This window comes from Silene latifolia, chromosome 7 (assembly GCF_048544455.1).
Source record: "Silene latifolia isolate original U9 population chromosome 7, ASM4854445v1, whole genome shotgun sequence".
Lineage (NCBI taxonomy): Eukaryota > Viridiplantae > Streptophyta > Magnoliopsida > Caryophyllales > Caryophyllaceae > Silene > Silene latifolia.
Window position 1 is genome coordinate 126,756,885 of NC_133532.1, and position 28,000 is coordinate 126,784,884.

At 35.5% G+C, this 28,000-nt stretch overlaps 3 protein-coding genes and 4 long non-coding RNA genes across 8 annotated transcripts in view; 3 read left to right on the forward strand and 4 right to left on the reverse strand.

Moving 5' to 3' along the window:
* Nucleotides 1-1,838: 1,838 nt before the first annotated feature.
* LOC141593060 (uncharacterized) lies at nt 1,839-2,864 on the reverse strand. Its single transcript, XR_012521281.1, has 2 exons — nt 2,775-2,864; nt 1,839-2,447 (listed from the first exon to the last, which is right to left on the reverse strand). It is a non-coding gene; the product is annotated as an uncharacterized LOC141593060 (long non-coding RNA).
* On the forward strand, nt 1,852-4,728 carry LOC141593053 ((3S,6E)-nerolidol synthase 1-like). The gene is made up of 6 exons (XM_074414003.1): nt 1,852-2,001; nt 2,192-2,453; nt 2,541-2,940; nt 3,166-3,523; nt 3,614-3,862; nt 4,005-4,728. The coding sequence occupies exons 1-6, from the start codon at nt 1,852-1,854 to the stop codon at nt 4,299-4,301; spliced, it is 1,716 nt and encodes a 571-aa protein (XP_074270104.1). The 3' UTR covers nt 4,302-4,728.
* The window catches only part of LOC141593058 (uncharacterized), a 30,821-nt gene continuing 6,975 nt past the window's right edge, over nt 4,155-28,000 (reverse strand). The window contains exons 6-7 of the long non-coding RNA XR_012521279.1: nt 5,292-5,378; nt 4,155-4,247 (exon numbers count right to left, since the gene is read on the reverse strand). This is a non-coding gene — a long non-coding RNA (uncharacterized LOC141593058). The remainder of the gene's footprint in view (nt 4,248-5,291; nt 5,379-28,000) is intronic.
* LOC141593059 (uncharacterized) lies at nt 6,821-13,230 on the reverse strand. The gene is made up of 6 exons (XR_012521280.1): nt 13,116-13,230; nt 9,813-9,878; nt 9,471-9,645; nt 8,670-8,943; nt 7,880-8,046; nt 6,821-6,921 (listed from the first exon to the last, which is right to left on the reverse strand). It is a non-coding gene; the product is annotated as an uncharacterized LOC141593059 (long non-coding RNA).
* LOC141593050 ((3S,6E)-nerolidol synthase 1-like) lies at nt 9,892-13,603 on the forward strand. The gene is made up of 6 exons (XM_074413999.1): nt 9,892-10,157; nt 10,234-10,495; nt 11,155-11,554; nt 11,770-12,127; nt 12,226-12,474; nt 13,143-13,603. The coding sequence occupies exons 1-6, from the start codon at nt 9,936-9,938 to the stop codon at nt 13,434-13,436; spliced, it is 1,785 nt and encodes a 594-aa protein (XP_074270100.1). The 5' UTR covers nt 9,892-9,935; the 3' UTR covers nt 13,437-13,603.
* LOC141593056 (uncharacterized) lies at nt 18,414-26,707 on the reverse strand. 2 transcript variants are annotated; one of them, XR_012521276.1, is made up of 7 exons: nt 26,616-26,707; nt 26,228-26,337; nt 25,421-25,525; nt 24,895-25,099; nt 24,275-24,394; nt 19,092-19,212; nt 18,414-18,536 (listed from the first exon to the last, which is right to left on the reverse strand). It is a non-coding gene; the product is annotated as an uncharacterized LOC141593056 (long non-coding RNA). The 2 variants fall into 2 exon arrangements; XR_012521277.1 differs by lacking the exons at nt 26,228-26,337; nt 26,616-26,707 and adding an exon at nt 25,836-25,850 and having other exon boundaries at nt 18,522-18,536.
* Nucleotides 24,375-27,587, forward strand: LOC141593049 ((3S,6E)-nerolidol synthase 1-like). The gene is made up of 6 exons (XM_074413998.1): nt 24,375-24,695; nt 24,820-25,084; nt 25,187-25,586; nt 25,812-26,169; nt 26,260-26,508; nt 26,643-27,587. Exons 1-6 carry the CDS (start codon nt 24,459-24,461, stop codon nt 26,937-26,939), a joined length of 1,806 nt encoding a protein of 601 aa, XP_074270099.1. The 5' UTR covers nt 24,375-24,458; the 3' UTR covers nt 26,940-27,587.

Below are 28,000 nucleotides of genomic sequence, written 5' to 3' on the forward strand. Positions count from 1 at the left end.
TAAAAAATATTTTTTTCAATGCGCACTCTATAGGAGCAGGGTCAGCATTCTGCTGGAAAAACAATAGGAATAAAATAGTTACTGACCAGACCCTTAGTCTGCAAAATGTTCATAAGTTGATACACCAATTCTTATTTAATACTACCGTTTTAAATTAAGACGGCTCTGCGCCCAACTAAAATAGAGGTGGAAATAAAAAGAAGTTGTAATAGGTCTTAAGTTGAGACGGTCTTGAGCAAGAGTGCAAGACCAATTGAAGTTGATAAAGGAAGTAAGTGAGATTGGATAACAAGTTAATTCATCTCCTAAAGAGCTTCAGTTTGCAATATGAGGAATCAAAGGCACAAAATGGTTAATCATAGTACAAATCCGACAAAAATAATAATACTCTGTAACATTATATGAGACGGTCATATATTTTGAGAGCAAACAATTAACCACGTAATTAAATGAGGTACACAAGCATTTGGGCAGATTTTACAAGTGAGACTGTCTCATACAATACACCCAAAAACGAAAAATTTAACACAGTGCGCATACAGAAGCCAAAAAAAAAATGGTTGTCACACTACCACGGACTCTACAACTCTGTTCCACTAAAATCATGAAGTGGCAAGACTTGTGACTTCGATTTCTAACCCCACCAACACCAAAATCACCATTATGAATTGTTTTCGACAGAGAGAAAAATTAATTGCTCTTTTATGTACAACTTTTACTCTTTATTTCTCCTATAACCCCTTCTATTTCTCCTAAAGCCTAATTAAATTCTCTCAAATTCTTCAAACAAGATCTTAATTCTCATACCTAACAAGTAATTACTTCGTTTTAACAATAAAATACATCAATTTTTGTGGATTAAGTTCTATTAATCGTTTCTATCGTTAATTAGGGTTTAGAATTTCAATTAAGGTTCTTTAGTTAGAGTTTTCAATTAGGGTTAAAAAATTTCAATTAGTCGTTGGTCTTTCAATTAAATTAAGGTTTTAACCATTCAATTAGCTATTGCCCTTTCAATTAAAATTAGGATTTAAAATTTTCAATTAGTTACTCCTATTTCAGTTAAATGAATTAAATAATTTTTCCAACTAAATTGGTCATTTTTTCTCAGTTATAGAATTTTGGCGAAAGGGAAAGGAGAGAAGATGGATTGAAAAACATGAGAGGTAAAAATGAAAAATGCGTAAATAAAAGAACATTAGGCAAAAAAAAAAAAAAAAAAGCTCGAGTTTAGTTTCCTAAAAACGCAATGTCTATAAACTTGCAAAAGAAAAGTTTGCAGCACAATGAGGATCCTCTATCCCATTTCCGTGTCCCATCTCAATATCTCATGTCCCATGCTCTCTCCTCTTAATGCATAGACATAAAAACATCATATATTTGCGATATTTATTTACTTCTTATGTTGATATGTCACACTCACCCTTTGTAGCCCTACCCAGAAACAAAAGCTCCAAAAAAATGGCAAATTTAATTCAATAGATTTGTGGTAACAGCCACATTTCGATCTTTTCGTGTTCTCAATAATGGAAAAGTACTATTTGTGTGTCTGGCAATAACAATTAACACATGCTTTAAACACAACTGAAACTGACAGGAGGCGGGGTATAATAGGGGCGCTTTTCACCGTTGCATGATGAAAAATTTCGAATCTATAAGTTGAATCTTTTTTCAAATTTACCTTATACCATTACCCGTTCTAGGCAATTCAAATTCTCAACACACGCTAAGTTCAAATTATGGCCCCGCCAATGATTTACTTACCCTTATATATAGCGCGGTACTCAGGCCTTGTATTCAACAAAATAACAGAGTTAATCTCTAAGAACTTGATTATCCACAAAGGTCAGAATGCAAATCATGGCAATAATCTCTACCTTCAAATCTATTATCTCTGCTAGAAAAAACCAGAACATTAGTATTAAGAAGGGTGAAAACATAAATATTCTGCCTACAGAACAGCAGAGTTCTGCCAATGATGAAACCCTCATCACAGTTCAGGTATGTATATTCATTCTTCTACTTCTGAAATACTTCTTATGGATGCTTAAAACACTGTACTCACTCGACGCAATCAATATTTTATATGCGAGTGTTGGTGGCGACATACCAAAATGGAATATGTAAATTGTTAGCTAACACAAAGGGGATATCTATTCTTGTAAATGCAGTTTTCGGTTGTTTATGTCAGGTAAATCAACAGCTTCAGAAGAGGGTTCAGAGGATAAAGGAAATGATAGCAGATAAAGCAATGAAATGTTACCGTGCAGAGGACTTGGTCATGATCGATGCCATTCAACGGTTAGGTCTTCAATACTATTTTCAGAACGAGATTGCTGATGCATTAACAAGGCATTATGAAATATGTGGCTCAGGGGAAGGAGACTATGATCTTCATGATACCGCCCTTCGCTTTCGTCTCTTGAGACAACATGGATACAATGTCTCTGCAGGTAATTTACCTAATTAATGCTATACACAATCAGTAGTTGTATTTCTGAAGACTAACAAGTAACTACATAACCTGTTTGCTTGAACAGACTGCTTTAGTAAATTCAAAGACAAGGATGGGAACTTCAGGCAAGAACTGAGAAAAGACAGTAAAGGACTAATGAGTTTATATGAAGCGTATCACTTTCGTGTTCCAGGGGACGATATACTAGATGATATTGGTGAATTCAGTGAGCATCTCCTACGGAAAATGGAGAATAATGAACCATCTAAGGGCTCTATTATTGAAAACACACTTAAGAATCCATATCATACAAGCTTACCAAGATTTATGGCCTCGGACTTCCTTCAGAATTTCGAGATCTCGATGAACTCACTTCATAACTTAAGTGATGAAAGCAGTTGGTTGAAAGAGATTCAATATCTGGCTGCAATTGACATCAAAATGGCTCAGACCAACCACCAGAGAGAAACAACTCAAGTTTCAACGTAAGTTTTTCAAAGCGGAACCCTTTGAATAGCTTAAAGCAATTAACAAATTTGCATAATTGTAAAACATGTTATTCACTCAAATACCCCTATGAAAGTATGTACTGAAAAGTGCTTCAGTAAGAGTTTCCGGGTACAGTACAGTATATCTTAGCATAAAAGTCCTTACAAGAAATTATTTGGCATACAGAGTAGCTTATGTATGTTATTGTCGATGATTATTAGATGGTGGAAAGGACTTCGACTGACCGAGGAATTGCAGAGTGCGAGAAACCAGCCAGCGAAATGGCATATGTGGTCCTTGGCTTGTCTGCCAAGTCCAGATATGGCAGAGCAGAGGGTAGAGCTCACAAAAGCCATAGCATTTGTTTATATCATCGACGACATTTTTGATTTGTATGGAACACTTGACGAGCTCATTCTCTTCACTGAAGCTGTTAATAGATGGGAATATGATAATGTCACAGGATTGCCTAACTACATGAGACTCTGCCTCAAAAACCTCTATGAGCTAATCAACGAGATCAGCGAAAAAGCCTATGATATTCATGGATGGAATCCTAAAGAGTTTCTTCAGATAGTGGTACGTCGATGAAAACTTACATTTTCGTACTACGTCTATGATAAGAGCGAACACTGACCTGTAGTTGAATCTTGTTTTAACTTCATGCAGTGGAAAGATCTATTCAATGCATTTCTGGTGGAAGCAAAGTGGTTTGCCTCCGGACACACGCCTTCAACTGACGAGTATCTGAAGAATGGAAAAGTTAGTTGTGGAGTTGGTATTGTATTTGCATACCTCTTCTTGCTCTTGGGTGAAGGAGGAAACAAGAAAGGCCAAGGTCTCTTGAACAGCCATATAGAAGTTGGATCTTTAGTGGCTACAATTTTTCGTCTTTGGGATGATCTAGGGAGTGCTAAGGTGCGTTTCCTGACCCACTTGTTTAATAGATAAGAGCTCTTACCACTCGCAGGTCGCACCAATCAATTTTGGTTTAAAGTATTCATAATGTAATAACGAAGGCTAAGATATTCACCTGTTGATCAAGCTCATTGTTGTACAGGATGAGAACCAGAATGGACACGACGGGTCATACATAGCTTGCTTCATGAACGAACACAAAGGTAGCTCGACTGAGAGTGCACGAAAACATGTTCATACAATGATCTCAGACGCGTGGAAATGTCTCAACGAGACGTGCCAGTCATCCTCTCAATTTTCGGCATACTTTAAAGAGGCCGCTCTCAATTCAGCGAGGATGATACCGGTGATGTATAACTACGACAAAAGCCATCAGCTTCCAAGCCTAGAGAAACACATGAAATCATTGCTAATTAGTGAGCAAACAGACATTAGCTAAAAGTACAGCTCAGTCTCTGTGTCATTATCCTGCTAAATGTCTAAATATCATTTTTCAAGGTTTAAAAGTTATTCATAACTCATCAAAATAAATGTGTATAAAGGGCTCGTTAAACCACTTTTAAATTACTAGATCAAATATTAAACCTTGCAATTATATTCTTAAATCACAATAAGCATCCGCAGAATTTTCCCGCGGTGAACATATTGTCTTAAGAACCAGAATACCAACAATTTCAAAAAGGTAGCATACTCTACTCTCTCAGGCTTAATTGGAATTGTGTTACTTATCGGCGAACATTTGATTCATAATTCAAGTATGACGGTACCGAACCCAGTATCACCGGGTGGCGATATCTCATTTGTAAGATTCTCTTTTCCCTGTATATAATGATAAGTACAAAGTATTGGATAGGGATTGAGTAGAACATCCATCCTTAGTCCACCCTACACTTATCAGCTTCAACCATGGAAATTGAAATGGAAACAATATCAAAGGAAATGGTCAAACCATCAAAATCAACACCCCCACATCTCAAATCCTATCAACTTTCCCTTTTCGACCAACTTCTTTCGTTTTCTGAGCATAGCACGCCAATGGCATTATCTTACGCTGCCCCTCCTCGTTATAACACCGACGAGGGTAGCAGCACCGTAACTAGACTAAAAAATTCACTTTCCAAAACTTTATCCGTTTATTACCCTCTTGCCAGGAGGGTAATTCCCCAAGAATCGACTATTAATTGCAATGACAAAGGAGTTTCCCTTGTCGTTGCACGAGCTCATAGCTCTCTTATTTCCTTTAAGTGTCACTATGTGTTGTCGCAGTCGGGTATTCGCCCGGTGCTACAGCCAGTTGAGGATGGGAGTAGTGAGTGCATTGTTAAAATGTTTATGTTTACTCCTGCTAGCATTTCCAGATAGCAAGCTAAGTGTCGCAGTAACGTTGTTCCTAATCCTACTTGAATAAAAGTTACCGAAGTTGTCTTACCCTATTGGTTAGGAAGGAGGTATATCGTACAATGGCTTTTAGGTTCGAATTTCCCCTCGCCTATTTTCTCCTGCCCTCGTGGCTCATCTGAAAGGGAAAAAAAAAAAAAAAGGACACAAATGTTAAAAAGAAAATTCCAAAAATATTGAAAGAGAGAGGATGGAAAATCGACTAAGATGGTTTGGCCATGTGAAAAGGAGACCTATGGACGCACCAGTTAGGAGGCTGGAGACTTGGAGAACAGAAAAGGTCCCTAGGGGTAGAGGGAGACCGAGACAGACATGGTTGAGAGTGATAGAGCACGATATGAGATTTCTGGGGCTTGAGGAGAGTATGGTGACGGAGAGGGCACAATGGAGGGAAAGGATACATGTGAATTTTTAGTTTTTGATGTTATTTGACATATTTAGTGTTTTTATTTAATTTTAAAAAAAAAATTATTTGTTCTTCTCTCCTTTATTACACCTTTTTTTTACCAATTTTCTTATATATTTTACTTGGTTTACTTTTAAGGTATTCCGGATCCTTAAATTCTACTTCGGTTTTCAAAATCGTTTTAATCTTTATCTAGATTTAAATTTTAAGTTTATATAAAAAAAATCCGGAATTTGATTTTAAAACCTATAAGTTTACCTTGACTTTGTATTATGTTTCGCCCTCCCTTTTGTTTTTCATTTTTCCCTTTTCTATTTTTTTTTTTTCGTATTTTGAGGGGTGCGTTCACCCATGGACGGTTCTAAAGGATGATTCATGTCAGCCAACCCCAAATCATTTTGGGATTAAGGCCCTGATGTTGTTGTTGTTGATTGAAAGAGAAAGGATAAGTATGTTGGCTGCATTGTAGGACAAGAGATGGTTCCGACCTTCATCCATTCAGTCAACATAGGGCCTCACCTCCGACCGAAGTTACCGCCAACAGCTTTCGGGAAGTTTGTAACACATGCATTCGCCGACTCCAAAAAAGTGTCGAGGCAGCGTGCGAACTTAAGAAAACTATAGAAGAATTCATGTCTAAATCAGAGTACTTTTTTACTAGTTTAAGGGGATTCGATCAGGTGGATTTCGGGTCAGGAACTCCTGTTTGGATCGGCTTTTCGGGTGGTAGGCCTAGCTCTTTCTTTAAAGACTACATTCTATTGATTCATACAAGTGGCCATCGAATCGAAGCATGGGTGATACTTAATGAGACGGAAATGGAGGTTCTAGAGTCAGATCAAGAATTTCTTAAATTTGCTATTGTAAGTGATGTTGCTCCTTTCACCTCTCTTCCCAAGGCCTCACTTTAAATTTACTAATGTTGGGCAAAACTTTGTGCTAATTTGATGAAACTTGTATGGTATTTTAAATAAATTGATTAATTGGTACGTTTTTTCAATCATTTATGAGATGTGCCAGAAGGTTGTTTTCGGGGTCAAAATCTAAAGCAAAGAACCGTTCATTTACCTAGAAACCGAGTACAATATATCTATCTATACAATGACATAAAAATTAAACATAAATTTTCTTGAGCTAGAGGTTCGAACCTGAACAGTAGTTATTCCACCATCTCAGACCAGAGCAAGAAAACATCACTTGCTAAAACTGGTCAAATCGAAGCTCAGATCAGGCTGAGAAAATAAGAGCATTTAACCTGAAACACGGATAAGAACATGAGATGATTTAAAGATATATACAATCCTTGATTACTACTTCATATATTCACTCTTAAAGAGTTGTTAATTTAGTTTAATCAGAGGTCTGAATGCACATATTATCAACTAACCGCAAATTCTTATTTCATACGGGCTGTTTTCCCGTCTGAAATAAGTCGGATAAAATGTTGCCATTTTTTAAGAAAATGTAACCATTTAATCCACAAACTGTTATGATTAGGGACGTCACTTTTTACCCTCAAAATGATGTGAAAAATAATGGTATCAGAAAATAACAACATTTTATTGTAAAATGATGACATGTTGCCCGTCTTATTTCAGACGAGAAACAGTCGTCTGAAGAAAAACGCACTGTCAACTAACATATTTGACAAAGTCGTGAAGTGGGGAAACTCGTGAATTTGATTTTTAACCCCACCAGCAACAAAGTCGCCATTGTGAGCAGGGGCGGATCTAGGGGGCCCGGGTGGGGAGGTGCCCACCATGATTTTTCAAGAATAAATATTTCTAAGTATAGATGATAGACATAAGTCTGTTGTAGCGCAGTTGGTAGAAGGTTGGGACACAATGTGAGGCTTCCTGGTTTCGACTCCCCTAACTGGCATTTTGCTTATATAAAGCCCTGTAGTGCATTTTTTGGGCCTGGGCGCCCATAGTCCATTTTCCATTGAGTCACTAGAATTCTCTGTTTAATGTGGAATTAAAATGTTTTTTATATCAAAAGAAACATTCTTCGGTGTTATAAATCCCGGAGTATGTTTTAGAAAAGTTATGTATTTAAGTTACAAATAATATTTAGCTCTTTATGTATAAAAAGCCTTATAAAATAGACGACAATTATTTTTAAAAAAAATTGTGCCCAACTTATACAAAAATCCTAGATTATTTAGCTCTCGAATGAGCGGTTTGTTGTCCTTATAGTCCTACTGAACTTACCATAAGTTGCACTGTAGTCTGTAGGTATAGTAACGGGCCAAAATTGGGCCGGGACTAGTAAGATCCAAATCCAGATTCGCGTTGCCTATACTTGACCAAGATCCGGCGGGTCCAAATCACCTAGACCTTGATCCGGGCCCGACGAAATCGAGCCCCCCAGGCACAACCTATATTTTTTAAAGAAAGAATTAATAGTTAGCAATATCCAAACGACAACAACATACAAAATATAATCTCTTTCATATACATGTTTTACTAAGCATTCACTTTTCTCAATAATTTTTGCATTAAAAAGTTCTCTTTTCTTCTATTCCTCTCAAAAATTAATCAAATTCTTACCGATTAAGTCCATTGTGCAACTTAATTCTCAAATTGAATAAAATACATCATGTTTTTATTAATTAATTATACATCATCTTTTTAACTATTCCTCTAAAGAGTTTTCTCATGTATGTGAAAGAGCAATAGCCTAAACGAATTATACGTTCAAGGGTACCAACATAGCTAGCCATATTCAAATTAAAAGAGAACCAATTTCCAAAAAAAAAAATGATAATACTTGGATCTAAAAGTCTAAAACTAACTGATTTTAGATCTAATCAATATTAAAAAAAAAGGGCTGATTTCTAAATTCCATTGCCACCGTGCCTGCAACTCTGCAAGTAGTCGCCAATTGCCACCACCGCAGCGATCAACTTTGGTTTAAAGAATTTGTAATGTACTAACGAACGCTAAGAGAAAGTTTTAAAGGATGATGAAGTTCATTGTTGTACACAGGATGAAGTTTTACCTGTTGATGACGTTCATTGTTGTACAGGATGAGAACCAGAATGGATAAGACGGGTAATACGTACGTAGCTTGTTACGTGAACGAACACAAAGGTATCTCGACTGAGAGTGCACGAGAACATGTTCATACAATGATCTCAGACACATGGAAGTGTGTCAACGAGACGTGCCAGTCATCTTCTCCATTTTCCGCATACTTTAAAAAGGCCATCCTCAATGCAGCGAGGATGGTGCCGTGATGTATAACTACGACGAAAACCGCCGGCTTCAAGCCCCTAGAGAATACATGAAGTCATTGCTAATTAGTGAGCAAACAACAGTCAGCTAAAATCAAAAATCAATCTTTCTGTCAGTAGTTTTTCTATGCCCAATAGGAGCAAGTTCAGCATTCTGTTGGAAAAACCATAGGAATAAATAGGAAGTCAATAAGGTTGAATTACAGTGTCTCCACTTTGTTATAAAAAGTTAATAAATCTCGAGTTCAGTTTCCTTTGAATGCAACCATGTTTAAAACTCGTGGAGCGTTATGTTGTCATTGTGGTTCTACCCGACTGTAGTAGAAAAGGAAAATAAAAAAAAATCAGAAAATCTTAAGCATAATAATCAGATCTCCTTGTAAGGAGATACAAAGAGTTTAGAATTATTTCTTACGTCTGAATCGTTTGTTTACCTTTAATTAAAATACTTCTAACAAATATGCCACAAAAAAGATAACAAAAGCATGAGACAGGGAGATTAATTTACCAGCTGAAAAAATGCTACAACTATGAAAAACTGGCAGAAATTAGGTGTTAACATTCACCTGTTACGTCATTAGGAAGGCAGATGACTGAACAGTTTTGTGCAAGTTTAGTTTTAAGAGTAAACAATCCCATTTGGTTGTTTGGTGCTTCTTCTATGAATGTAACCATACTACTTTCTGGCAATTAGTAGTTCCATGTTCGACTGTTCGGCATGATGGATGATTTGACCCAAACCTGAAACAAATTTAATCAATAGATTAATCAGCTTCTGGCGCGATTCAGCAAAATATCATAGCTCAAAAATATCTGTCAAAATTCCGATCAGTTATAACTTATAAACCGGAACTGAAACTGATAAGAGACTGACTTGACATAAAATGAACACGAATTGCCAAACTTACCTTAAGCTGCAAATTGCTGTGTAATCGACTCCGTAAAACACATTATAAATAGCAGCAGTACTCAGCCTTGTATAGTCATTGAGAAAACAAACATTAATCTCTACCAAGGTCAGAAAGTACAACATGGCAATAATCTCTTCCTTCAAACTTATTATCTCTCCTAAGGAGACAGAAATTTGTGGGATGACCCTTGGGAAAGAACCAAGATTTATGACGCGACATACTGCAACTATCTACCCTAGTAAGAACAATAACATTATTATTATTAAGAAGGGTAAAACAACAAATATTTTGTCTAGAGTGAAGCAGAGTTCTGTCAATGACGAAACCCTCGTCACAATTGAGGTATATTCATCTACTATTCTACTTTTATCATGCTTCCTCTATTCCATTGAATAGTATATATTTTTTGCCTTTTCAGCAAAATCATCATCTTCAGGAGAGGGTTCAGAGAATCAAGGAAATAATGCTAAACAATTCATTAAAACGTTGCCATGTAGAAGATTTAGTCATGATCGATGCCATCCAACGGTTAGGTCTTCACTACTACTTTCAGAATGAGATCGATGGTGCACTAAGAAGGCATTCTGAAAGATGGTGCACAGAGGAAGTAGACCATGATCTTCATGATACTGCCCTCGCCTTTCGTCTCTTGAGACAACATGGATACAATGTGTCTGAAGGTTATTTACCTAATGCTAGTACAGGCATTTCCAAACACTAACTACATATTTTGTATGCTTGCATGGTAATACGATTGAACTGTGCAACTATGTTGCTCGGACTCTTCAATATTAGCTCGCGTATCCGTAACGGAAACTTGACACTCGGACATGGGTAGGACACTCGGACATTTCATTTTCGACCAAAAACATGAATTATTTTCATACAATAGCCGAATCCGATACTTGAACACGCACCCGTGTCGGATACTTCTAACCAAGTCCGCGCAACATAACTGTGCAACACCACCAATAGCATTATTACCCTTATTGCCTCAAAGGCTCTCGCCTACAGAGGGGGAGGGATTCAAATATACACAATTCTAACCCTATGTTGAACTGATTGTTACTTCACTATTAAGACTTATGTGAAAGTGTGAAACAACAATATTACCAAAGTACTGTACAAGGATCCTGCCCATGACAAGCTAAGAAGGGTCGGGAAAATGCAGCCATACATCTGAGCTGAAGGTCAGCAGACCTTGCAGTACTAAAATTGCATACCGCTAAATGCACAATGTTGTTCTGCTTTATTTCATTCCAAAACCAAACAATTAATAAGTTTTATTCGATTGATATTCTCAAGATTGCTTTGATTTTAAACATATTTGCTCGAACAGACTGCTTCAGCAAAATCAAGGACAAGGATGGAAACTTCAAGCAAGAACTAGAAAAGGACAGTAAAGGACTAATGAGTTTATATGAAGCATTTCAAATGCGTGTTCCAGGGGATCATATACTTGATGATGCTGGTGAATTTAGTGCGAATCTCCTACGGAAAATGAAAAAAATTGAACCAACTAAGAGCTACATTATCGAAAACACACTAAGCAATCCATATCATAAAAGCTTGCCAAGATTTATGGCCTTGGACTTCCTTCAAAATTTCGAGATCAAAATAAAGTCACTTCATGACTTAAGTAATGAAAACAATTGGATAAAAGAGATGCAATATCTGGCTGCAATTGACATCAACATGGCTCAGATCAACCACCAAAGAGAAATAACTCAAGTTTCAAGGTAAGTTTTTCGAAGGTGGACTCTTTGAATAGCCTTAAGCAATTACCAAAATCTTCATACTTGTAAAACATGTTATTCACTCTATTGCCCTTATGAAAGTAGGTACGGAAAGTTCTTTAGTAAGAGTATTAGGATATATCTTAGTGTAAAATGCCTAACAAGAGACTACTTGGCATACACAGTAGCTTATGTATGTTATTGTTGATGATTATTAGATGGTGGAAAGGACTTCGACTAACCGAGGAATTGGAGTTTGCGAGAAACCAACCAGGGAAATGGCATATGTGGTCCGTGGCTTGTCTGCCAGGTCCAGATATGGCAGAACAGAGGATAGAACTCACGAAAGCAATATCATTTATTTATATCATCGACGACATTTTTGATCTGTATGGAACACTCGATGAGCTCATTCTCTTCACTGAAGCTGTTAATAGATGGGAATATGATAATGTCACAGGATTGCCCAGCTACATGAGAGTCTGCCTCAAAAACCTTTATGAGCTAATCAACGAGACCAGCCACAAAACCTATGATATGCATGGATGGAATCCTAAAGAGTTTCTTCAGAAAGTGGTACGTCGATGAAATCTTAATTGCTGGAGTAATTAAACCATGATTACTTATATGCCTGAATACTAATCCATAGTTGAGTCTTGTATAACTTTATGCAGTGGAAGGATTTATTCAACGCATTCCTAGTGGAAGCAAAGTGGTTTTCCTCCAGATACACGCCTTCAACTTATGAGTATCTGAAGAATGGAATTATTAGTTGTGGAGTTGGTATTGTATGTGCATACCTCTTCTTGCTCTTGGGTGAAGGAGGAAACAAAGGAGGCAAAGGTCTACTGAACAGCCATGTAGAAACTGTATCTTTTACAGCTACTATATTTCGTCTTTGGGATGATTTAGGGAGTGCTAAGGTGCGTCTATTTTTACCTTTATTGAGTTTATTCCCACACCATCTTGAAATTTGGTCAATATGTTATTTGAGCATCATGGGTGGCTGATATCAAGGTATCAAATTGTAGTAACAGTCGCAATGACGGCAATGCTCACGTACATAGTGAACTAAGACACGGTGGCATGTTAATGCAGCGGTTTATCACGTCTCACTATTTATCTGTCAAAAAAAGGCAAACCTGAAGAAGAAATGTTGCTATCCCAAAATTTCATTTCTGCTAAGCTCACTTCAACTAATGACAAATAATTTTCATAATGGCCAATGTTTAGTAATATGCTCGTCATTTAACACCAATTATCTGACCGAGGTATGGTTGAATCGAATATATCAACACTACAATGCTTCAAAAGGGTTCATAGTCGTCTTTTATTGAGGAGGGTTAGATATATGCAAACCTATCAAAATCTAAAGATGAGATTACCATCCGATACCTCATATTTTATGACAATTAAGAAAAAAATTAACATGGTGGAGGCAGTAAAACAAAAAAAGTAGAGAGAAACTTAATCCGTAAATATTTAGGCTGTGTGATAACGAGTTAAGAAAACAGTCAAAAATCATACAAAGTACTCATAATATAAAGAAGGCTAAGATATTCACCTGTTAATGGAGTTCATTCTTGTACAGGATGAGAACCAGAATGGACATGATGGGTCATATGTAGCTTGCTACGTGAACGAACACAAAGGTAGCTCAACTGAAAGTGCACGTGAACATGTTCATACAATGATCTCAGATGCATGGAAGTGTCTCAATGAATCGTGCCAGTCTTCTCCATTTTCTGCACACTTCAAAGAAGCCGTTCTTAATTTAGCAAGGATGATCCCAGTGATGTATGACTACAACGAAAGCCATCAACTTCCAAACCTAGAGAAACACATGATGTCATTGCTAGTAAGTGAGCGGACAACAGTCAGCTAAAATCAAGATTCAATCTTTCTCTATCAGTAGTTTTTCTATCCCCTATAAGAGCAAGTTCAACATTCTGTAGGGAAAACTATAGTAATAAAATAGTTACTGACCTCAGTCTGCAAAATATTTTACGAACATAAGTTGAAAAAGGAAGTCAATGAGATTGAATTACAGTATCTTCATTTTGTTATACAAAATTAATTAATCTCTTAAAGTGCTTCAGTTTGCAGTATGAGGAATCAAAGGCACAAAAGGATTTAACATAGTATAAATATGACAAGAATAATTATAATCCGTTCAGAAAGTCGTTAAGATATTGCTTATTATTATCAAGGAAGTAATGCATAATTAAGTGATTAGGAGAGGAGTCAAGGAGCAGTTCAGATGACATTCCAACTCAAGCGTAACCAGCAAACAAGGATCCACATTACTAGCTTCAGTTTGTAATGCACATAATTACATGAATCGGATTAGTATAATAATATAAGAACAAACTAGGCTCCGTAAATAGTAAACTCAAAACCTGATAAAGAATTCGACTCTAACTGCGATTGGCCAACAGTTGATAAACTATCATGAGTTAGTTGCTTCAGTCCAAAATATTTCATAGAAACCAACCAACATATCAATTTTTCTAAGCTCAGACCACTGCATTATTTGTGTCACATTTCATCCAAAAAAATATATCCGACACATTGTGAAACAGCAGATACACAGCACAGCATAACCTACCATTGCGCTGCAAAGCTATGATGTGTTTGTGGAGGTAATTTGCAGACCTGGTAGCCGAGTACAATATAGACCAATAAGTATTACCATCTGTAGACTTGATTACGAAGAAGCTGTGAGATATTGCTTTGCTGTGTTCCCTGACCTCCTGTCACTTAAAACTCCGATCCTATTTTATTATATGCATCATGAATAGTACGGAGTAATTTCTAATTAAAAGGACATAGGAGTAGACCGAGTAGTTCCTAAGGTTGTTACTATTTCTCCCATGATTCACCCGAAAATGAAAATTTAACACAGTGATGCATTCAGAAGCAAAAAAATGGTAGTGTCACACTGAGTCACTGACTCTACAACTCTGTCCACTAAAATCTATCATCACGAGAAACAGTTTAGCAATATGAGCAGAATAAATATCTTCTAAAAAGAACGGGACAATGTAGCAAAAGGCACGTTTTTATCAAGTGAAAACATAGATTTACTTAAGAAACATCACTTGTCTAAAACAGGCTTGAACAAACAAGAAACCTTACTATCTCTACCAAGCCGCGGTAAGAACTCAGCTTCAGTCACGTTCGACTGCTTCATCAAACCATCAATCACCCTTTGAACCATGCTTACATCCCTTAACCGTAACCTACGGTGAAACAACCTCCTACATAACCGAGCAACAAACTGATAATCACCATTGCTACAAGCATATGGCAACAATGTAGCAAAATTCGCAATGTCTGGTTCACAATTGGTTTTCACCATTACAAAATACCCGCTTTTCGCTTGCTCAAGATACACCCCGTTACTACAAAAACCCACCAACCCAAAAGGGCATTAATCACAGTATTATACGACACAACATCCGGCTTAATCCCAAGCTTCTTGGGCAATTCCCGGAAAAACCCGTTAACTTTATCAAATTCCTTACAACTAACACACGCCCCCAAAAGGGCATTAAACGATTTCACAGTTCTCTCAGATTTTAGTTCAGGCATTTCATCGAACAGTTGGTGTGCAATATTAAACAACCAAGATTTACCATACACGGCAATTAATCAAACATTAAAACCTTCGTTACTGGTCTCCACATACTTCTTTCGATCATCGAGGATTTTTTTTTTTTTTTTGATTAATCCGACATGTTAAGCCATGGTTAATTGCTGAACTACGAACTCATAATAGGATGCTTTACGACGAAAAGCGACATTTTGGGTGTTCTGTTTGAAGCTGTGGACGAGCTTTGCGATGTTATTCTCATTGTAAAGGTGTTTGAGATTTGCAGTTGAGAATGCGCGGCGTAGAAGATGAGAGAATGCTGATATTTTTGGAATGGCGGGAAAAACCGTTAGAAAGGAATGGTTAGAAAGGAATGCTTTTATAAGTATTTTTGGATTTAAAAGTACTCTTTGGTAAAAAAAAAAAAAAAAGTAATTTATTTTCGCAGTACACTTTTTACTCATCTCAGTACATTTTACATCAAACTTTCCATTTATCTACCCTTGACTAAAAAATATCAACCTAATTCTCTCTACCTTCTCTCTATTGTTACATCCTTGACAATCTTCAACCTTTGTCAAATTATTCACTAATCCGTTACTAATAATCAAATTGACACATCGACTCTTTGTTATAGGTTTTTATTTTTTTTAATTAGGATTTATGTTCGAATTAATTATTGGTAATTGGTGGGATGATGGGGATATTGATGTAGTCGGATGTCGCCCGCGATAAGGACTATCGGTGGTCACCGGATTCCGTTCAAAGGCATCTATATATGTAGTACAGTTAAAAAAAAAAAATCAAAATAGCAAAGAAATGATGTAGTACACTGGGCGGCAAGAGGGCATTAGTGCAATTGTACTATGCAGTGCAGCGTAAATGCGTAAAGCATAAATTAAAACAATTACAAAATTCGGTTTGATTGGGCATAAATAGTTTATATGTATGTCAGTATGTCGTATGCCGTATGTCGTATGTAATAATTTAGTAATGTAGTATAGAGTGTTACACCGCCTGCAATCTAGTAAGGCTTGAAATCATAGGGGAATGAAAGGTTTGAAATAATGGATTTGTAAAATTAGAGGAGGATGAAGGTTTGAAATTAGAGAGAATACAATAGAGAGAAGTTAGAGAGGGGAAAATGGAGGAAGAAATGAAAGGGGTATAATTGTCAACATTGTACTGAGTTGAGTAAAATGTGTACTGCGAAAATCAGGACAAAAAAAAAAACATCATTATTTAAAAGTTGAAAAAAAAAATCTCAAAAACTAAAAAAATTAACTTTTCACCCATAAAAATAGAAGTATCAATTTAATGTTTTTATTTTTGAAAAACACTTAAAAATTAAGTTTGAAAAACAAAAACTCATTTTTCCCAAGTTAGCCAAAACATGCTCTTAGTGAATATTCATGTGTAAAACAGATCTTATAAACGAGCTTTTCTCGAGCCTAATTATAAGTCATCTTCTATCTCCTAAAATATAGGAGATTCTACAATTTTCCAACCTAACTATGCTAACCTATAAGAGTATTGGGCCTTTAATTTTGCCATCCTACCTAACCCTAAAATAACGGGTAATTTCGACTCTTGTTAATAAAGATCATTCTTATACTGAGAACCAGAATGGACAACAGTTGTAAAGGAGAATTTTGTAGTCGCCCTGGTAAGTTGTAACCTTATCACGAAAACAAAAATTAAAATAAATTTTAATTCTAACTTTAAAATTTTTGTGCAAGTTACATGAGGTTGATAGACAAGCTATTTTTCAGACAGAGGTATCCGTTTTAATATTAAACTAGTTTTTGAACCCGTGCAATGCACGGGTGGCAACAAAAAGTATTATTAAAAGTAAAAACTTAAGTATTTTTTTTATTTAGTAAATTACTAAATTTTAGAAACTTTTGTTTGTCTATCCTTACATTTTTGATAGGTTTATGTTGCTTAATTTTATTCGAAGTATGATACGTTTTTTTTCCTCGACCGTTTAACATATGAGAGGTGAAATTTGAAAAGTGGATATAAAATTATTGTAGATTTCAAAACCTATTTATTTACGCAATATACATTTAATTTTTTTTTTCTGAGAATAATATACATTTAATTTTACTGATTGTTGTACGCTTTTTATCATATTACCGCACTTATTTGTTGTTCTCTCAATTCTCTACCTTCTCTCTTCTTTCCTCTCCCGCCTACCATATCCTGGACTTCTCGAAGCAGCGTTCACCATCGCAGATCAATTACCTCGAGACTCACAAACAATAGACCCTCTATCACAGTGGTAACCGCACCCAACATACCTCAGACCACAACTTCCCACAACTAACCACTCCCTGCAATCCATATCATACGTCCTTCAACTATCCTACCCCTTTTACCTCCACCATCCCCTACACCCCCCACCGTCATTATAGCATAACCATATTGTCGGACCTACCCTGTGAGCGACCCCTAACCCTTCTCGTAACCCTACGCGACTCCCCACCCCCATCATTACTCACCCGTCGCGACCCCTCTTTGATCAGGATCACCCTTCGATCAGGATCACCCATTAATTCGCCTTTCAAGTCGCCAAATAATAATCTTTTTGATCACTTTTCTTTTGTTTATTGAGGCATATTAACATTTGCCCCTTAACATTGCAAATCATTTTGTCCGTGATTAAGATGGATAAAGTATATTTTCCATAACACCTTATTTACTCATTACCTTTCCATAACATAAAACTTACATAATAAAACCGAAAATAAAGATTAGTGTTGACATTGAAATTTTTTATTGTCGAATAAAACCGATGACATAATAATAAAAGGTGAGTATGCTACTAATTTTTCTCCACTTTACAATGATATGACTTTTGATGACAGAAATTGAAAAGTTGATAGTCTATCGCGTTTATTGAAAAGTTTATTTTAACTGGAATAAACGCGACACCAACACTTCTTTCTGATTTCCAGGGCTCAGATTAGACGCCAAAGACCATTTATGCATTAGTTCAAAGCATTCAAAACTTGTCATATCACCTTTGTAATTTTCACATTTTTAATGGACTATAGTACAACTAACCTAATTGTTTAAAATAGGTGTCTTTCCCTCTAGCTACAGTTTCATGATCATCTGTCTTGAAAACAAATTCTAGGCCGATAAAGACCGTAAGCTCTTCATGTATGTAATCTTTCACGCCATTTTACTAACCATCGTGTAAGAATTAGAATGTATAATAACGTACTTAAAACCTCAATTTTAATAGTATATTGAAAAAGTATGTTACATGTTCTTGTTTGCCAAGAATTCCAGTCGCAGTCAATTCAACCTCCTTGGAAATATGAGGCTTAAACAGTGTGATCTGAGGCGCCGTTGAAAGTTTGAAACCGCCACAAAGTTTACCTGGAATATACATAAGAATAACATCTAACGTTAAAAAAATTGCATTTTAGCATTTGTAACTTCCATATTTACAAAGATAAATATTATCCTTATAATAAGCTACACCATCATCGTGTTTAACAACTCTTTTGAAGGGTTCTTGCTTGATGCGGTGGATATAACACCAGTTGGCCTTTGTGTTAATATTTGTCATTCCAGCAAGTGTCACACAATCCCACCCTTTAATATGTACAGGTAAATATGATAAGTTAATGTTGTATATCAACGAAGCAGCAAGTCTAAACAAAATTTTATACTCCCTCCGTCCCGGTCATTTGTTGTCCTTTGGTTTTGGCACAAAGACCAAGGAAATGGGAGGGGGCCAATGATTAAATGACAAGTGGAATAAATTGAGTGGGAATGATCAAATTCAATCTTAAAATAGAAAGGACAACAAATGATTGAGACACCCCAAAATAGAAAAGGACAACAAATGACCGGGACAGAGGGAGTAATTCTTTAAAAAGAAGAAGAGTTATATGGACTATGGAGTATAAACTTACGAAGTACTCGTACCTGTTAACTATTGACAACTTCAGAAATAGTCTTGAATAAGTCCGGCTTGATAAGGTCGTTGTCTCGCTTGATATCTGAGTTATCCTTACGAAGTCAGATGCTTCTGTCAAAGGCGCGGGTTCTAAGATACAAAACACATGAAAATGAAAATCAAAACTTGTGAAATAGGGGATTATAATAATAGATTTTATGCGAAAATCTTCAACCTCGGGATATCAGAGTTTATAATGATTCGGACAGCATATATTGTATGTAGTAGTGCAAATTCTCATTTCACCTATTATAAAATTTTTAAAAAAAATATTTCACTTTATTGACCAAGTTATTTAGAGACTGAATATAAATAATGTGTATAATCAGAATTATTTTGGCCGAGATTTTAGCATGTAGATATTATGTTATTGGGATGTATATGGCAAGGTTTGGGTTAAACTGAAAAAAATATTCTATCAATGATTTTCTCCTATTTTTTAAATGATTTTATATGAGAAAGGATTGTTTTAAATCAAATTTTAAAAACGGAACTATAATTATGTGAGTGAAAAAATAATATGTGACTGATTCTTTCCCATTAAAATAGTCAACATTTTAGTTAGAGGACTACTATAATCATTGTTAATTCTATAAGACGTAAATAATTAATGAATGATTTGAATAAAATTGGAAAGTTTGATTTTTGTATTAAATGCATTGAATTGGTGGAAGGCCTTTCAAATATGGCAATCGTATATACCTTTAACAAATTTAATGTTTTAGTTATTATGGGAAAGTGGATTAAAATAACAATTTAAAACTGAAAATACATGCTTATGACATGTGGCGAAGCCATCCGTTGATGACACGTGGCGAGATGGTTTCTGCTTTAATATAATATATGATATGACTAGTCAAATATCATCACATATATAGGACAAATATTTTGTTTTTGCCTATACATTATGCTTTTCTCTTCTTCATCTAATATGAGCATATTTGAAGCGTCATAAGCTTAATATGCTTAATATGAATATCTCGTATCAAATGTGAATTAGCCAACTAACTAACAATCACATTTTGTTCCTTCTTATTTCCAACTAGTTTTGGAGCCCGTAAAAATCACGGGATCGTTAATAATTGACTGTGTTTAAGTGTTTAATTTGTGAATAACTTATATAGAGTAGTCCCCCCTCTCTCAATCATTTGTTTAATTTTAATTAAAAAACCACTCATAAATAATTAAAAAAAAAAAAAGATAAATAAATTAACACGACTGAGGGACCGGTATTTTAAAACAAAAGTTTAATACACTCCAAATTTTTGATTCTGGATGGTAATGTGAATAGCTTGGTTGTTTTGAAGCGAGGACACAATCCGTCATATTGAATTTTCGGGTACTTCTGGTCTTATGGACAATCTTGACGCCATAGGAGTATTGGAACATGAAATTGCGCTCCATTGTCGTCCCTTGTTTTCAAAGGACGGGTAACGTTGATTTCGACAACCTGGTATCAAATAAGACAATATGAATTGGTATTTTGATGAGATTTTATAGAAAGAAAATCAATGACTCTTAATTTTCTCATTTGAGTTGTTAATGATTCTTCAATTGCCTGTTCAATTAATAGTTCCTCAATTGTCTCTTTAATTAGTGATTCTTCAATTGTCTCTTTATTATTTAACCATTGTTTTGGCTTAAAGATTATAGAATATGAATGGTTTTTTTCACCAACAAACATTGCATTTTGCCTCTTTATTCTTGAATGAAGATACTGTTTTTATTGTCGTTTTGGTGCATTTTAAAGTACTTGGCCCTATGTTTATCTTGCAAAGAAACGGTCGTGAACTTTTATGTGAGCAACTTTAACACTATTCCAAATAATTTCAAGGAAAGTTTACATATATTTAAAATATCACATTTTGTGTTATAATAATATACTCCGTAGTATATATAAGATTAGGTTTGGGACAAAAAGTAAGAGAGTAAAATAAGGATCAAAACTTTATAGGCGAACTCTAATAATAATAATTATTATTATTAGTATAAGATGAGTAAAACTAATTACACATTGGAATTGAAACAATGAATTGGAGGATAAGAATCGATTTCTAACTAATTACCATTTATGCATATTATAACACTATGATAAGATCAAATTGACATGTGTATCGTAATTTGGCTAAGTAATTTGATTTGTAACTTTGTTTGACAAAGTAAAAATAGAACATAAGTGTTACAAAGGAGACTAAAGTGTAGGAAAGAGTGAAGGACAATAATGCAACAACATGTCATCAACAACTTATTAAAGATTTTTGCTACCATTCGATATTTCTAATACACCATTGTAGAAAAATGAAAAACTGACAAAAATGAAAGAGTCATCCAAACCAAGAAAAAAATCTGTAAAGAAGATCCATAGCCATTATTTCGAATCTCGTGCATTGTTATTGATATGTGAGTATGCCATCTTCCTATAATATTAATACAAACACACACAAAAAAATTACTAATAAAATTCTAATTAATTCAAAACATAATAAAAATAAAAAGTGAAACAGTTAATTTAGTTCTCATTGTATAGTTTACCTACCAATTTTTTGAATAAAGTTGAAAATTCATTCTCCTGCAATATTAATATAAACACAAAAAAGTAACTAATAAGATTCTAATTAATTCAAAACATAATAAAAATAAAAGGCGAAATAATTAATTTAGTTCTTTAGCTATACCTTACCTACCAATTTTTTGAATAAAGTTGGAAATTCATTCTCCTGCAATATTAATACAAACACACAAATTAATAAAAAACATAAGAAAAATAAAAAACGAAACAATTAGTTTACTTTTCTATGTATACTTTAGGTGCTATTTTTTGAATAAAATTGAAAATTAGGGTGAATATAATAGTTATATATATGAAAAATTCTATTACAAATTCTCTCAAAATTTTATGAATGAAAGAAAAATAAAAAAATATGGTACATAAATACGGAGTATATATAGTAATCATGAAAGGAAAATTAAAAGGTCATTTCATTAAATAAAGGAAATAATGGTTAAATAAATAAGGTAAATAAATAAAAAAAATTATGAGAGGAGATCAATGGTTTACATTTTTTTTTCTTTTATTTTTTTGTGTTTATACCTTATATTTTTTAACTTTTTTTACCTTATATTTTTTAATTTTATTAAATTGGTAATCCATATCACTTTTTTTTACCATGTCACATTAAAAGTTGTCACGTCACAATTAAACTTGCAATGTCACATTTTTTAAGTTAGCCTTTTAATAAGATTTTATAGATAGAAACTATTATAGGTTTTATAGCCATTATACAACCATAAATTCCAATATTTTAATTTTATTTTTAATTTATTTTGTGGTATTATTTAATAGATAATTGATTGCCGAGAAACTCAAGAGGTGAATTAAATAGGAAAAAAATGTTAATGAAAATTATGGGTGTTAACTGTTAAGTAATATAAAGAGTTTTAATCAATTTATTAACATATTATATTATAAAAATTAATTAAATAGGAAAAATTTTTAATTAATTTGGTGGGTGTTAAGTATTATGAAGAGTTTTAATCAATTATTTCCATGTTAAATTAAAAAAATGAATTAAATAGGAAAAAATGTTAATAAAAATGGTGGGTGGTAAGTAATATGAAGAGTTTTAATTAATTTATTAACATGTTTTATTATAAAAATTTCAATTTCAATTTTAATTATAAATTATAAATTTTATTAACATGTTTTATCACAAAAATTTCAATTAAAATATCAATATTAACTATAAATTATGAAATTTTGATGTAAATTTCTAGGTTTACATAAATTTGGGAAAACTATATACTTAATATACAAAAATCATTTAAGAATATAGATAATATCTTTTAATATTATAGATAAGTGAACTAAATTAATTTATAGATAAATGAATTAAATTAATGTCATGTAATAATAAATTAATGTCGGTTAACAAAATGAGCGGAAAAAGGGGATTGTCGTTGTCGGTAGGAACATCGATGATAAGAGACGGGGTAATTGGGTATAAATGTGTGTGTAGCATTTGGGTTATGCGGCTGAGGTGGGCTTCAAATGTCTGCGTGGCTTTTTTTATCCTACGTGGCATTGTCTACGTGGACTTAATTGGACATTTTAAGGTAGCCTTTTAATAGTATTTATAGATAAATGGAAACGTGCTGCAGTATTTATAAGTACACAGTACGGGTCTACAATAACACATCCTTTGAACGCAACCGAAACTGAGACACATACTTTGAACGCAACGGAAACTGAGAGAGACTTAACATAAAAATGAAGAAGAATTTTCAACTTTTTTTCACGTTTACCTTATACGTAGAGCTGATCATCAGCACGGACTGACCCGACCGGCCTTGACCCGTTATTTTATGCAACTTGGCCTGTCCCATCGCGGCCTTAGCCCGTTGTTAACCCTAGCCTGGCCCGGGTCCTGAAATTCCAGCCCGGCCCGGGCTTGGCCCGCCATTTTAGCAAAATAAAAAGGTCAGGCCCACTAGCCCGACCCGCCATTGACCGCCTCGGGTCTTGGCCCGGATCAAGCATATCCCAGCCCAGCCCGGCCAACTCCGCCCCTTCTCCTTGGCCTGGCACGGGCCTGACTTGTAAAGCCCGGCCCGCCCCCGGCCAGCCCGGCACGAGTACAGGTCTACTAGTTATAGATTACATATTCTCCCAAGTTGAAATTTTCCACGCCCGCCAAGTTTAAATCTTTGTACGACTATGAAATTTTTTGTACCGTTTACATGAGATAGGTCGGAATACAGTTTTAAGTGTTAACATTTCGTGCGGTTTTCTTCTCAATAATGAAAACGTGCTATTTAATCAGCACAGTGTGTCTTGACAAGTATAACACATACTTTGACCGCAACTGGAACCAGGGGTGTCTAAGATTCCGTGCAACCACGGGCGGAGGAATCCGGCCTCCGGTTTTAAACAACGGATTTATAAGCTTTATTGATGAAATTCGATACAAATATTAAAGTTTAGTACACTTGTACTTCATATTTGTGGCCTCATTTTTTTGCGGCGCACCAGGCCTCCATTTATTTCAAGACGCCCCTGACTGGAACTGACAAGAGGGGGCCTAGTGGGGGGCACTCGTCCTCGTTGGATGATTGAAAATTTATAATTTTCATACTTAAACCTTATTATCAATACCTGTTCTCCGCAGTTGAAATTTGTTAAGTTCAAATCTGGGCTCCGCCAGAGTTGTCGATTTAGTATCTTGGTGTGGAATCACCTCTTCAAAATACCCTTATATATAGCGCGGTACTCGGCCTTGTATTCAAACAAAATAACAAAGAGTTAATCTCCAAGAACTTGATTATTCACAAAGGTCAGAATGCAAAACATGGCAATAATCTCTTCCTTCAAATCTATCATCTGCTATCCTAAGGAAACACAAATTTCTAGGATGATGACGGTGAGGAGAGAATCTAGATTTACGACACAAAATACTGTAACTATCTGTGCTAGTACTAACCAGAGCATTAGTATTAACAAGGGTGAAAACATAAATAATCTGCCTAAACTGCAGCAGAGTTGTTCTGTCAATGCTGAACCCCACATCACAGTTCAGGTATATTCTTCTACTTCTGTGATATAATGGATGCTTAAAACACTGTACTTTCTTGTCGCAACCAATAGTTTGCATACCAAAATGGAATACGTAAATTATTGCAGTTTTCGGTTCTTTATTTCAGCTAAATCAAAAGCTTCAGAAGAGGGTTCAGAGGATAAGGGAAGAAATGATAACACACACAGAAATAAAATGTTACCATGCAGAAGACTTGGTCATGATCGATGCCATCCAACGGTTAGGTCTTCAATACTATTTTCAGAACGAGATCAGTGATGCATTAACAAGGCATTATGAAATATGTGGCTCAGTTGAAGGAGACCGTGATCTTCATGATACTGCCCTTCGCTTTCGCCTCTTGAGACAACATGGATACGATGTCTCTGCAGGTAAATTACCTGATGCTATACAGTATACACAATCAGTAGTTGCATTTCTGAAGAGTAACTACATCATTTAATATTCTATACTCTACCTGTTTGATTGAACAGACTGCTTTAGCAAATTCAAAGACAAGGATGGGAACTTCAAGCAAGAACTGAGAAAAGACAGTAAAGGACTAATGAGTTTATATGAAGCGTATCATGTTGGTGTTCCAGGGGACGATATACTAGATGATATTGGTGAATTCGGCGGGCATCTCCTACGGAAAATGGAGAATAATGAACCATCTAAGGGCTCTATTATTGAAAACACACTTAGCAATCCATATCATACAAGCTTACCAAGATTTATGGCCTCGGACTTCCTTCAGAATTTCGAGATCTCAATGAACTCACTTCATAACTTAAGTGATGAAAGCAGTTGGTTGAAAGAGATTCAATATCTGGCTGCAATTGACATCAAAATGGCTCAGACCAACCACCAGAGAGAAACAACTCAAGTTTCAACGTAAGTTTTTCGAAGCAAAACCCTTCGAATAGCTTAAAGCAATTAACAAATTTGAATAATTGTAAAACATGTAATTCACTCAAATACCCCTATGAAGGTAGGTACTGAAAAGTGCTTCAGTAAGAGTTTCCGGGTACAGTACAGTATATCTTAGCATAAAAGTCCTTACAAGAAATTATTTGGCATACAGAGTAGCTTATGTATGTTATTGTCGATGATTATTAGATGGTGGAAAGGACTTCGACTGACTGAGGAATTGAAGAGTGCGAGAAACCAGCCAGCGAAATGGCATATGTGGTCCTTGGCTTGTCTGCCAAGTCCAGATATGGCAGAGCAGAGGGTAGAGCTCACAAAAGCCATAGCATTTGTTTATATCATCGACGACATTTTTGATTTGTATGGAACACTTGACGAGCTCATTCTGTTCACTGAAGCTGTTAATAGATGGGAATATGATAATGTCACAGGATTGCCCAACTACATGAGACTCTGCCTCAAAAACCTCTATGAGCTAATCAACGAGATCAGCGAAAAAGCCTATGATATTCATGAATGGAATCCTACAGGGTTTCTTCAGATAGTGGTACGTCGATGAAAACTTACATTTTCGTACTACGTCTATGATAAGAGCGAACACTGACCTGTAGTTGAATCTTGTTTTAACTTCATGCAGTGGAAAGATCTATTCAATGCATTTCTGGTGGAAGCAAAGTGGTTTGCCTCCGGACACACGCCTTCAACTGACGAGTATCTGAAGAATGGAAAAGTTAGTTGTGGAGTTGGTATTGTATTTGCATACCTCTTCTTGCTCTTGGGTGAAGGAGGAAACAAGAAAGGCCAAGGTCTCTTGAACAGCCATATAGAAGTTGGATCTTTAGTGGCTACTATTTTTCGTCTTTGGGATGATCTAGGGAGTGCTAAGGTGCGTCTCCTGACCACTTGTTTAATAGAGAAAAGCTCTTCCCACTCGCACCAATCAATTTTGGTTTAAAGTATTCGTAATGTAATAACGATGGCTAAGATACTCACCTGTTGATCAAGTTCATTGTTGTACAGGATGAGAACCAGAATGGATACGACGGATCATACATAGCTTGCTACGTGAACGAACACAAAGGTAGCTCGACTGAGAGTGCACGAGAACATGTTCATACAATGATCTCAGACGCGTGGAAATGTCTCAACGAGACGTGCCAATCATCCTCTCATTTTTCGGCATACTATAAAGAGGCCGTCCTCAATTCAGCGAGGATGGTACCGGTGATGTATAGCTACGACAAAAGCCATCAGCTTCCAAGCCTAGAGAAACACATGAAATCATTGCTAATTAGTGAGCAAACAGACATCAGCTAAAAGTACAGCTCAGTCTCTCTGTCATTAGCCAAGCCAACCGTCTAAATAATATCGATTATCCTGCTAAATGTCTAAATATCATTTTTCAAGGTTTAAAAGTTATTCATATCTCATCAAATTAAATGTGTATAACGGGCTCGTTAAACCACCTTTTAAATTACTAGATCAAATATTAAACCTTGCAATTATACTCTTAAATCACAATAAGCATCCGAAGAATTTTCCCGCGGTGAACATATTGTCTTAAGAACCAAAATACCAACAATTTCAAAAAGGTAGCATACTCTACTCTCTCAGGCTTAATTGGAATTGTGTTATTTATCAGCAAACATTTGATTCATAATTCAAGTATGACGGTACCGAACCCCGTATCACCGGGTGACGATATCTCATTTGTAAGATTCTCTTTTCCCTGTATATAATGATAAGTACAAAGTATTGGATAGGGATTGAGTAGAACATCCATCCTTAGTCCACCCCCACACTTAATTATCAGCTTCAGCCATGGAAATTGAAATGGAAACAATATCAAAGGAAATGGTCAAACCATCAAAATCAACACCCCCACATCTCAAATCCTATCAACTCTCCCTTTTCGACCAACTTCTCTCGTTTTCTGAGTATAGCACGCCAATGGCATTATCTTACCCTCTTGCCAGAAGGGTAATGCCCCAAGAATCGACTATTAATTGCAATGACAAAGGAGTTTCCCTTGTCATTGCACGAGCTCATAGCTCTCTTATTTCCTTTAAGTGTCACTATGTGTTGTCGCAGTCGGGTATTCGCCCGGTGCTACAGCCAGTTGAGGATGGGAGTAGTGAGCGCATTGTTAAAATGTTTGTGTTTACTCCTGCTAGCATTTCCAGATTGCAAGCTAAGTGTCGCAGCAACGTTGTTTCTAATCCTACTCGAATCTAATCCGTGCTGCTGCTGCTACTATTCAATCATCCAGCTCACGAATTGCAAGTAATAGATATTCTCTTTATTGAAAAACAAAAGTTACCGAAGTTGTCTTAGCCTATTGATTAGGATGGAGGTTTATCGTACAATGGTTTTAGATT

Bases quoted from the DNA above. Each gene is read 5' to 3' on its own strand.
- LOC141593053 (XM_074414003.1), top strand. From the start codon at position 1,852: ATGCAAATCATGGCAATAATCTCTACCTTCAAATCTATTATCTCTGCT. The intron at 2,454-2,540 runs GTAATTTACCTA...TTGCTTGAACAG, and splicing joins TGGATACAATGTCTCTGCAG to ACTGCTTTAGTAAATTCAAA. The intron at 2,941-3,165 runs GTAAGTTTTTCA...GATGATTATTAG, and splicing joins GAAACAACTCAAGTTTCAAC to ATGGTGGAAAGGACTTCGAC.
- LOC141593050 (XM_074413999.1), top strand. From the start codon at position 9,936: ATGGCAATAATCTCTTCCTTCAAACTTATTATCTCTCCTAAGGAGACA. The intron at 10,496-11,154 runs GTTATTTACCTA...TTGCTCGAACAG, and splicing joins TGGATACAATGTGTCTGAAG to ACTGCTTCAGCAAAATCAAG. The intron at 11,555-11,769 runs GTAAGTTTTTCG...GATGATTATTAG, and splicing joins GAAATAACTCAAGTTTCAAG to ATGGTGGAAAGGACTTCGAC.
- LOC141593049 (XM_074413998.1), top strand. From the start codon at position 24,459: ATGCAAAACATGGCAATAATCTCTTCCTTCAAATCTATCATCTGCTAT. The intron at 24,696-24,819 runs GTATATTCTTCT...TCTTTATTTCAG, and splicing joins AACCCCACATCACAGTTCAG to CTAAATCAAAAGCTTCAGAA. The intron at 26,509-26,642 runs GTGCGTCTCCTG...ATTGTTGTACAG, and splicing joins ATGATCTAGGGAGTGCTAAG to GATGAGAACCAGAATGGATA.